The sequence below is a fragment of the Urocampus carinirostris genome, chromosome 19 (genome assembly GCF_059441175.1).
Source record: "Urocampus carinirostris isolate Australia breed hairy pipefish chromosome 19, RoL_Ucar_1.0, whole genome shotgun sequence".
In the NCBI taxonomy this organism is placed as follows: domain Eukaryota; kingdom Metazoa; phylum Chordata; class Actinopteri; order Syngnathiformes; family Syngnathidae; genus Urocampus; species Urocampus carinirostris.
In genome coordinates, this window is record NC_142367.1 from 4,559,894 (window position 1) to 4,572,202 (window position 12,309).

The 12,309-nt window shown below is 38.4% G+C and overlaps 1 protein-coding gene across 1 annotated transcript in view; it reads right to left on the reverse strand.

The window, feature by feature from the left end:
• Window positions 1–1,652: 1,652 nt before the first annotated feature.
• The window catches only part of polr3a (polymerase (RNA) III (DNA directed) polypeptide A), a 49,335-nt gene continuing 38,678 nt past the window's right edge, over window positions 1,653–12,309 (reverse strand). Inside the window, exons 27-31 of the mRNA XM_088323733.1 lie at window positions 11,637–11,801; window positions 8,602–8,766; window positions 8,380–8,511; window positions 6,321–6,453; window positions 1,653–3,852 (exon numbers count right to left, since the gene is read on the reverse strand). Coding sequence (XP_088179859.1) covers window positions 3,704–3,852; window positions 6,321–6,453; window positions 8,380–8,511; window positions 8,602–8,766; window positions 11,637–11,801 — 744 coding nt within the window. The 3' untranslated portion in view covers window positions 1,653–3,703. The remainder of the gene's footprint in view (window positions 3,853–6,320; window positions 6,454–8,379; window positions 8,512–8,601; window positions 8,767–11,636; window positions 11,802–12,309) is intronic.

Sequence of the window (12,309 nt, forward strand, 5' to 3'; positions counted from 1 at the left end):
TTTCCGCCACCGTGGGCAAATGACTGGGGCTTTGTGCAAAAAAAAAAAAAAATACCGTGCTGTTTGTGCATTATGCTTCGAGAGCATTAAACCCCGCCCATCAAGGGTTAAACGTCAATACGTAACGAATCATGAACATGAATTCAAGGACGAGTCTGACAAGGCGGAGACATTAAAACGCGCTGTGTCCAGGTACCGCAAACAAACACAGACACTGAAAACCATTGTCACTGCTAAAAACGGCATTGCTCACTTGCATAGCAAAGCACGGAAAATATTTTACTGAATGCGATTAAAGAAGCGTTCTTTTCGAGCTCGGAGGTTTTGTTTGGTAGCTAGCCAAACAAATGAACAATAAAAAACAAGAATAAAACACATCCACATGTCAGCCAGAAGTGTTGAACGTCAAGAAAAGGGGCTGGCAGAACACGTGTGTGTGCGTTTCAATTTTTTGATTATAGTTCATTGTTGATGAAGAATGGTTGATTCTTGTGGTCAAAAGTCATGGATGTCAACAGGCCTTTCCACACGTTGCTCAAATTCATTTTTTAGTTTATTCATGAACAAGAATAGTGGTAGATAAATAGGTCAATTATAGGATTTCAATGTCTATCCATGTTGTTTATTTGGACTGGTGTAAAATGACAGCTCTGTTGGATATTAAAAATGTTGTGTGAGTCATTAATCTTGGTGTTGCACACGGATTTACAAGGAAATTTGAAATTGGCACTCCTCACCGAAAAGGTTGCTGACCCCTTCTCTGTTATATAGTGAAAGATCAGAACTGAGAAAAAAGTTTTTCCTACTGTGTTGTCAAGTTTGCTCCCCATTGCGCTGCTGAGCCATCAAAACAACTGCTGCCTATAATAACCTCATTATTGTTATGTAAATCAATGTGATGATATATATTGTGGAGGAAACTGGGCTAAACTTGAGAGTAAGTGAGGAAGAAATGGCCGTAGTGTGAGTCCACCCGTAGATGGTCATCTAGTGTTGAGTTTTTTAGCAGTCTTAAGAGCGAGATATGACTACCGTATTTTCCGGAATATAAATCGCTCCGGATTTTAAATTGAACCAGCCAAAAAATGCATAATTAAGAAGGAAAAACATATACAATTTGCACCCGCAATTAAAGTAAAAAAAAAAACAAAAACAAAAAAACAGCGACTTTTAGTCCAGAAAATACGTTCCACTAGTTTTTCCTATTGTGCTTGCTTCATGATGAAACTGACAATATATGCTATGTGACTTAATTGTACTTATGTGTTCGTACTTTATGTTTTATGTATTCATCCATGAAATTGTCCAGGAGATCTTAGTAGGGTTAACGTGGTTTCTGTTTTTAAAACTTAAGATACACTCCTCGTGCTAGATTTGTTATACAAGTGAATTTTATTTTTATGTGATTTACTATGCTGGTATTTTTTGTAAAGAACTTGGTTTTGAAAGATGTTATAGTGATATAGTTGCTATCGTGAGTATTTAAAATAAACTACTATTTTTTTAATGATACTTGGACTGAGATGATTTGTTCATCTCCTGGTTTTGGGGAGATCGAAACACATTCGGGGATAACATTTTTGTCTTTTTAGATTTAGTCATACGGATTAAGTGCCCAATTAAAAGTGAAATTAAGACAAGTGAGTCAAATATTACTGCAGCGATTGGATTTATTTCCGTAATATATTTGCAATCAGATTGAAGAAAATCCAATTGAAATGGTGGCATGAATACGAAACAAAACTGTTGCATAAGTGAGAAATCTAAAAAGCATTATTTGTAGTGTCTTCTTGACAGTGATTTGACAATTTCACAAAAGGATTTTACAGTGCAGTGGAACCTCCAAAGATGAATGCAATACTTTTTCAAAGCAAAATTCCTTTAGCAGAACTCTATTTGGCCTTTTTAAGCATTATTCAAGTATAAATAATAGTTAACAACTAAGGAATACAATTGAAAATTTACACATAAGAAAATTACAGTGACATCTCAAAAAGTTCTCTCAGATCATGATCTTTATCAAAATTAATGGAAATGCCTCAAAAATTTCTGAACCACCCTAAATTATGTAGTGTTGCAGTCTTGAGAAGGACATATAGATACATAATCGGAATTTTTTTAATTCAATGTTGTAATTGAACTGAGAGCGCTGCTCTATCTGATGAGGCTATCGCAGAAACTGGGCTTAGCAGAAAACAGTCATCAAAATAAGAGCACAATTACTGTCAATAACCACGTATGCACTGTAAAAAATAGGATCTCTGTCCAGAAAATAGTTGTGTATATATATCATAACATTGGATGCATAAGTGGGCTCAAAAAACCCGGTTGGATTGTTGTTCTTCAAAATGTTTGAAATTTTAAATATTGTAATATTGTCGTCTTCCAGGTCTTCCTCCTTAAACATGTTTATAACATGCCATTGGTATTTTTAGTTTATTCCCCACTAATTTTTGACCCCACTAATGAAAGAGTGTATATACTGGTAGGTCATGCGAAAAAAGCATTATTGGTTTTCCAGAAAAAGGTTGAAGACTGTTAAATATTGACAATATTTGAAGCGCTTAGTCTTAGTTTTTGAAATCACCAATTAGTTTGTATTGATACCACATAATGAGTTAGAGAATAATAATCACTAATGAGCCAATAATTAATGAAAACGTTTTCTCGTATGATAGTGGCCTTACTGTTTACAGATTTCTTCTTACCAAAATCTGATGCATTTGTAGGGAAACATTAACGAGAAAAAACACTGGATTTCAAAATTATATCATACGCAATATATGCCTTAAAGTATTGTAATTATCGCAAACGTATAAGTATAAGTATTTAAGGCCATCATTGCGTGCAGTTAAATATTGGACTATAGAATATAACAAATTCCCATATTAAAATGTTAATAAAAATATGAAAAACTGAGCACCTTCCTACCTCTCGTGCATAAAACAGACAAACAAACAAAAAAATTCAGCAGTGCCATTTACGCATGATGTTATCGATACGGATTGTAAAAAATGTAAACAAAAATATTGCTTTGTAATTGTAAGCATGATTGTGGCATTTCCATTGTATTGTGTTTTCAAGACTATAAAGCGCTCCTGATTATGAGGCGGATCCTCAAAATATCCCTTTGTATTTCTTTTATATATAGGGCGCACCGGACTATAAGACAAATGACATAAGAACTGCTGTAAGACCGAGAGGTTACAAATATTGGGAAATTTGGTTTCACAATTAAATTAATTTGATTCATGTATATATGGTCTAAATATGTAGAAGCATTTCCGATTTTATCTATGGGAATTTTGTATCAATAAGGCGCATCTGATTATGAGGCGCAATATCAAATTTCTGGCAATTTTTGGGTGATCAGGTGCTCCTTATAGTCTGGAAAATACAGTATGGAATTACTTCTTTAGCCGTTTTTTTGGCTGTGGTAATTGCATTCAACTGGAAGTTCCAATGGAAGTAAAACAAATTAGGGATCAATATTACCCATTCGTTGAGGGAATCAAACAGTACTAAACAAAGCGAAGAAAAGTCAAACGTCAGTTCATATAAACACATCAAAACAAGCAATGGAAAAATTCCCTCCCTAAATGTCCGTTTGTTTTCAAGGCAACTTAAAAGGAGAAAAAAAATGCAACATAATGAGGCACTTACAGATGGGCACTGGGGTGGAGAGTCTCCATTGCCCAGGCTATTACGAGACAAGAGGTAGGTGAAAGTCGGCATTGTCAAACAGCAGCAGCCTCTTGGACAGTGAGGGCTCCCTGTCCGCCTTATGAAGCAGTTTGAAGAGCCCTGTGCCGATGTTCATCGGAATACCCATGATGATGCACTCCGACACGCCTGCAAATGAGAAGCAGGTGTGATTGATGATGTTGACATCAGAATGCACTACGGTCAACTTCAAAATTTTGATACGTATAAGATCCAGTATAGCCATTTATGAGAGCTATTGTGCAAGAGTACTGCTGGACAGTGGCTTGGTGAGGACGGCTTCATTTTACATTTATTTATTTAGATATTTATTTATTCATGTACAAGCATAATGGCCAGGCGTTTCTGGGCATTCTACTTGAGCGAGGTTGTTGGGCCCGTGGTTTGTTGAATAAGCACTAAGCGACCCACTTGGAGTAGCAAAGAGCCACATGGCAACGAAAATAATGTTAACATAACATGTTCGAAAAGGGGTAGTAAGAAGCAGACGCTTATTTTCCCTACCCCTTCATCTTCCCTATTAATTACATTTTACAGATAGCCCCTCTAGTTATGTATTTATTTATATACATAAATAATTAGGATATAGATATGAAATTTACAAGAATACATTAAACAAAGAGCTTATCATGGCTACAATATTTATTTTCCAACAAAAATAGGAACGCCAAAAGGCATGCAAAGCATTTTGCTCAAAGTGATATCCAAACGTTTTCCACCAGTGATTTAGGATCGAGTATTGGTATTGTGACATGCCTAGGTCCACGGCTCATCTCTACAAAGCGGCATGACACTTTACACCCAAAAACAACAGTAGCCAGATTATGAAAGTGCTGTATCTGACTCAGACCAGGAGGGCTCTCCTGCTACTGATATTCATTGGAACCATTACTTTGGTTTCATATAGGGGAGAAAACCCCTACCCAAAAAAACGGCCTTCAGAGGGATGTGCGCCGCCAGGCTGTACTAGCCCAAGACATACCACAGAAAGTGCTGCCCCTATGACCCAGGTGGTAAAGGGGATCCAAAAACCATGATACTTTACATGAATACTTGAACAAAGATAACAGTTTCAGGAAAAACGGAATTCTCTGCAACTAGTACTGTAACGCGTTATTCATAAAATGTAACTCAACTATTACAACGTGGTGCGTTACTATTTTACTTTTTAAAAATAGACAATACATTTCAATGTGTTCTTCTGTACTCTGACAGTTTTCTTTAGCTCACAAAGTGACATACAACAATTATACCGCCACCAACACAATGCTATGGCACTTACAAGGGCAGGTTTGTTTAAATATGACTACAAAATAAAACTGAATACAGTTCCGGTGGCACAATGACACTAAACTTCTAGTGTCTTGTGATATTCTGATATTTTACTTACTGTATGTACTGGTATATAAGCTGTTTTTTTTACATCTGGCTTATGCGAGAACACTAAAATTAATGGGATAAACAGAATCACAGAGTGATCACAGAATTCATGTTTAAAGAGTGCTGAATGTTGGTCTTGTTTTTGCAATACACCATGCCTAGAGGGGGAAAATGTCTTTGGTATTACCCAGAGATCAAGGGGTTTGAAGACTAGAGACATTATGGATATGAAGTGTCTCGGCTGTGTTAATTTGCAAGCTCTCAAGATTAGACAAGCCAAGAAATATGCAGGCTTCACTGCTTCCAAAGGTTTGTGTACCACTTTTCTTCTATTTCTTTTATCAAGCAGTTTTGGGAGGTCAGGTTTAATGCGAGTATGCATGTTTTAGCAGTTTTGGTCCTCCCTACTATTGCTAAAGGTTACAAAGTAGAGATATTTCTTTTTAACGCGAAAGGAAGAATCATATTATTTTAGTAGGCTGCATGTATATTTAGAAATATAATAAAGTATGTTAGTGGCTTTGCAAATACAGAAACCCCTCGCTACTTCGCGCTTCGGTTACCGATGGTTCACTGCTTCACAGATTTTAATTTAATTGTCCTTATTCTCATTATCAACGTAGAGTTAATTGTGGTCTGACAGACCATAGAGTAAGTACTGCACAGGGCAGATAGTATGTGTGTGTGTGTGTGTGTGTGTGTGTGTGACGGTTCGCGCCACCAAAAATCAGTACAGGTTGTGGGATTGAGGTTGTTGTTCAAGTTAAAATAGGTGGTATAAAACAAGTGCCAAGAAGTAAGGATGAGATTTCATGAGAAAAGTTTAGAATTGACAGTCGACAAGGTTTTAAGTACTTTTTCAAGCACTCCATTAAAATGTGAATCATTTGGCTCAATATATACAAAGGACACTTCAGACTTTTTGATTGTTTTGTTCAATGTTATAGGTCGGGGTTCGCGCCCCGGCCGAGTCATTCCTAAGACTTAAAAAGTGGTCGGCGGCGCCCTCTGTTGGCTGCGGCTGCATCGGCTCGCTACAACGGGTCAGGTGCAATCGACATTTCGTTCTGTGTACATTGTTACACAGAATGACAATACAAGGAAATTATTATTATTATCAATAAACATGAGTTCAAAAAGTCTAAATGTCTCTCAGAATTCCCATGCAACTGTTCAATATTATTGATAAAAAAAAAATATATGGCAAATGGGCTTACCACAGACAGAGTCCTTCTGGCCGAAGTAGGCAGCATCAAAGAGGTGGTCGGCCGTTTTCTCAAAAGATGCCAGCATAAGGACACTTTCCTTCATTTTGGCCAAGCCAAACCTCGTTATGCCGAGTATTTCCCCCTGTTTTAGGGCCAGATGGAGGATAGTAAATGTGTATATCAAAAATCCCATTTCTACTTATATCGTTATTCAATTAATTTGTTCCCCTTAGGGAAATTTATTTCCACCAACTGTACCAGGGGGTACAGTCAGTGCTATCGCAGCAGATTGGCAGCAAACGATCTATTTAAAGTCCTTGGGATTCCAAGGCAGTCTCGCATCAGAGTACTAAAGCGAGTCCCGGCCCTCCTTAGCTTCTCAAGATCGAGCATTCTCAGGATGGTATAGTCATAAACAGGTCACGAGTGTAAAAGGGGCGGCAGTAGCTCAGGAGGTAGAGCGCTCGTCTTGGGATCAAGGGATCCCAGTTCGAATCCCGGCTCGTCCGTGTTAAATGTCGAAGTGTCCTTGGGTAAGACACTGAACCCCTAAGCAGGTTAGCGCCTTACATGGCTGCAAGGCCGCTATTGGGAAATGTGGAGCACATTTTAAAGCGCTTTGGGAAGTCAGTGACTTGAAAAGCGCTATATAAATGCAGATCATTTCATTTCATTTCATAAAAAAAAAAAAAAAAAAAACCTTCTATTTTTGCTTTAAGCCAGTATTTTCAGAATCCTTCTCATGTTCTTTCATGTTGCTCAAAAGCAATTATTGTGCTCTGTTTGATGTACAGAAATAATTAGCAAGGCTCACTTCGCATAAAACATTCGAATGTGCATTGTTTGATCATGTAAAGCTGAAGTCAATAGGAATTAAGGACTAAAATGTATGTGTGTATTCCCTACAATTCGGTCAGTGTTACCAATAACCTTAAAGGAAGTGTCAAATTCTTAAACATGCAAAATTTAAAGAAATAGTCCATTGTTGTTGCATCAAATCGATATGTATTTTATTGGCAAATTCCCATTATTTTTCCAGTTAATGTATTTTGAAGACAGCATGTTTTGTCTTCGTCATCCCGAACAGTGACGTATTTCGAGGAACATTAGCGCCCTAGCAAGCCAGTCGCCATATCACTTTACATGTTAATTCGTCAAATAAGTTACTTGTGTTTGTGGAGAATGCCTAGGGGTTATGTCGCAGGTAGGTGCAGTAATGGTACAACAAAGGGCAAGCAGCCGAAAATGGGCTAAATAGCAAAATAAAACAAAAACATGGAGAACCACCAACGGGGCTAACCAGGACTGATCAAAAAAGAAAAATGTGCGGTTGGCCGACTAAAAAACACGCAGTGAGCAGCCAGGCTAACAAGGGACCAACAACAAAAAGTGGCAATGGTTACAGCGACAAACACGATGCTAATCTGGAACAAACAAACCAAAGACACGGGAAAACCGGCGCTAACGCCATGCTATCCGATGAAAAAACACGCAGTTAGCCACCAGGCTAACAGGGAACCAACAACAAAAGGTGGCTAAGGCGACAGTGATAAACGCAAAGGCCAGGAATAAATAATGGGATAGACGCTTAAGCCTGGCTAGCCAACAAACACCAACCAGAAGCAAACAAAACAGGAAACCATTTGGCAACGGGCAGCTAGCCAGCCAAAATTATATCGACCGTGACACCTGCGGTTAAAAACACAAAAGCCACCATCGCCTACCTCTAAGCAAAAATGAGCAGTATGCAATGGTTGTTCACTATAATCGCGGATTATTTCGGAGCTGCCTCACATGTCGTGTTAATAGGACGCCATTTTGAAAGTGTTGTATTAGTTCAATTACATCACAGCTCAACAGGAAACAAGCAAGATAGGTCAACTTGGAGATTAATTTCTAAAGTACCCCAGCACGGATTTTTTGCAATATATTTACATACCTGTGGGGAGGGAAACAGCACATTCTGTGCCTCGTTTAAAACATTGTAATTCTCTTTGGGAATACCTTTAGGTACAGAAGCCACAACATTTGAATCAATCAACCCGAAAACACAAACATTAGCTTGCACCTTATAGGACATGAGGTCAGCTAGAAGCATGACGTGCCGCCGGTCGATACTCATCCCGTGGTTGACCATGGTGTACTGGATTTCATTAATGATTGTCGACCTGGCCGCCTCAATTCCCAGCGTCCTTTCGACCTGCGTTATAAAGAAAAAAAACTTGACAATCAGACGGTGTCATGACTAAGTGAGACTCGGGTCTCAAAAACATTTGCCATTCATTCGCACCTCATAGGTGTTGTTGGATGTGGTCCGGCTTCCGTTCACGCCATGGGTTGCCATGACAGCCCTTAGATTGTCTCCCTCCACCAGCAATTTATATTTGTTTCTGCCACTCTGCTCATCGATGTGGATGACGGCCCGTGCAACCTCAGGTATACCTTGAACAACCACCTTCGGAACACATGGCCAACATTTCATGATTATCTATTCTACGCTGTGCAACTGTGTCCTCTATGGTTATGTACATGTGCAAGGACACTTGCATGTGCGGATATTTTGAAAGACTAAACATTCAGTGAACAGGTCTAAAACAAAATGAGCCATATTATCTGAATTAAAACCTGAACAAGTCAATTGATTGGGCAATGCAAGTTAATTAGCAAGGATTACCATAAATTCAAAACTACCGAATGCGCATAATTGAAAGGCGCATGCTCCAAATTTAACAGCCGAGAAACGAATTCACGAGCATTTCGTATATTTTAAGCCCAGTGCACACCTGGCTCCAACCGTGTGGGGTATTTGGCATCGTCGCCTTTAGATGAAGAACACCATGCCCCCTCACATACGATGCAGTTTTTAGCTGCATTGTTTTTGTCCTCTGTGTTGTTTTAGGACCAAGTGTCTGTTCGATATTACAAAGACGAGCACATATTTACTACTGCGCCAAAAAAAAACGCAAATAAGTGTTATGTCGTATAAAATGAGAGCCCTATATTTCTAGATGACAGCACCAAGGAAACCATATTGTGGATAGTAGTGCCAGATTGCAACACAGATGTGTCTTTTTGTGTTGTCAATTGTGGTTGCCTCGGTAATAGACCAAATTCCTCAAGGATTAAAGGAAACTTTAGCAGCCTGAAATTGACGCCAATGATACGGAAAGAAAAATGTAGCGGACGTATAAAGTGATTGACAGGGTTGGGTAGGGTTACTTTAACTTGATTACTTTCAATTACATTTGGATTACTCCAATACCAAATATGCTAATAAAAGACAAAAGAAACTAAATATGAATAAAATTATGACTCAAAAACACATGGTAAGCTTTCTCTCCTGGCTTTGATCTCTTTGATCTCCAGCAAAACTAAAATGCAACAGAAAACAAAATGAAAATAAATCCAAACAGCTTGCCAAGATCATTTTTGCCGTTCCATGTGTTCCGTTACTCCCCAAGCCTGCACAAAATTTAGTAATTTTATTCATATTTCGTTTCTTTTGTCTTTTATTAGCATATTTGGTATTGGAGTAATCCAGAAGTAATTGAAAGTAATCAAGTTAGAGTAACCCTACCCAAACCTGGTGATTGATTTGTGGGAAAACAAGTAGAAATATCATGATTATGTTGTAAATATTGAATAAAGTACTGTCAAACCTCATGTTTTGCTTCTGTTATTTATTATGCAGAGTTCATAAACCTTTTTAATAGCCAAATTCAAGCATTTTTAAGGGCTCCCAAAGACAATCTCAATTCCTCCAGTATCATTAAAAGAAAAATATTTGGTGTGTAACATGTATTTCTAAGGCTCAGAAATATATGTATGATTTGCATATGCATTTTTTTTAACCTTACGTGTGCAATTTACAATAATAATAATAATAATAATTTCCTTTGTATTGTCATTCTTTGTAACAATGTACACAGAACGAAATGTCGATACACCTGACCCGTTGTAGCGAGCCGATGCAGCCGCAGCCAACAGAGGGCGCCGCCATTTTACCAATAAGGTATGACTCGGCCGAGGCGCGAACCAGCGACCTCCCAGATCTTGAGCAAATCTCGAACAAATTTGTTTTTGAGACAAATGTCTCCCTATTTAGATGTTGGGTAAAAATGGTAATATATAGCGAACATACTCAGTTTCTTATGATGAAATGAAATGATCTGCATTTATATAGCGCTTTTCAAGTCAATGACTTCCCAAAGCGCTTTACATTGTGCTTCACATTTCCCAATAGCGGCCGTGATGTGTGCAGCCATGTAAGGCTGCTAACCTGCTTATTGGGGGTAATTGGGGGTTCAATGTCTTACCCAAGGTCATTTCGACATGTAACACGGACAAGCCGGGATTCGAACTGGGATCCCTTAATCCTAAAACGATCGCTCTACCTCCTGAGCTACTGCCGCCCCCCTCTTAAAGTTATGCTAATTACTATTTAACACTGGGAAACGCTACATTAATTTTTTGCATGGCCCCTAATAAATGTACGTAATTGACATACATTTCTTGAACTAATACACATTTCCCAGTGCCCCGTGTAGGTGTAGCATTCACATGGCTTCTTGGACGCGACCCATAGGAGGGCGATGCCACTTCATAGGACAATGCAATACGAACTATTGCTAGCTGCAGGTGCAATGGCAAACCGAAGCCACCAGAGAGCAGTGTCGGTGTCATTTTGAAGCCAACTTGTTGAGAAGCATGGCAACAATTTCGAGGATTTATAATAATAATAATAATAATAATAATTTCCTTGTATTGTCATTCTGTGTAACAATGTACACAGAACGAAATGTCGATTGCATCTGACCCGATGCAGCCGCAGCCAAGAGAGGGCGCCGCCGACCACTTTTTAAGTCTTAGGAATGACTCGGCCGGGGCGCGAACCCGAACCTCCCAGTCTATCAGCACTTCAATCAAAATTCAAGCATTTTCAATCCTTGAAAATACAACATTAAAATCTAAGCATTTTCAAGGATGTTAAGCCCTCAAACGAACCCTGATTATGTGAATAATGATTGTAACACATGGAATAATTTCTTTTGAAAGGCGTCATACATTGTTCCAGACGTCGCTGCTTTGTTTCATATTTAGAATGCATCGCCTGTGAAAAAGAGCAGCTCGCTGTTTTTCTCCGGGCCGTCACAAAAAAAGAAGAAGCCGGACGATATTTAAAGCTGCTCTGTTTAAAATCAAGCAAAAAGTAGCGGCTTGTAGTCGGTCATTTAACTAAGATACAAAAACACTCTTCACTTATATTATATTGCTACCAAAGGATTTCCTAAACAAATATTTTTCACTCGCTGTGCAAGTTCTCACCTTGGGAAGCTCAGATTTCAGTGACTGCAACACATAATACATGGAGCTTTTGTTGTTTTCCCGTGGTGAAACGCACACCACAGCCTCGCCATGTACGGCTATGTCCCCAGGCTTCACCCGCAGCTTCGACATGCATATGGAGTAGCGCACAGTCTCAGCGTTTACCTAAGAAGGCAAGCAAAACCATTATGAGGGTGACAGTACAAGCATAAAGATCAGCTATTATAATATTTGAAAACAAAAAGGTAGCCCCAGGTGGCAAAAAAGTGGATAATAACGAAAAGGGAAACATGGGAGTAAAAAGGCTGTTAAATGAATTAATGAACTGTGCCTGACATTACATCTATTTAAATTAATCTAATCTACATCTCAAGGCACAAGCTGCAAATCTAAAATAAAATGCTAATCACATATAATCCTAAAATATTTTTTTAAGAAATAATATGATGAAAATTATATTTTAAGACAATAGCTTAAAATTATTGATAAAAACAACAACAAAAAAACCCTTTGTAGCAAGGGTCACCAACCGTTTTGAAGCTGAGCGCTATTTTTTGTTACCGATTGGTGCAAGGACTACTGTTTTTATACAGTTCGTTAAAAAAAAAAAAAAAACTTATGTAGTGACCATTATAAGATCAGGTTGTAATTATCAGATGTTTAATCAACCACT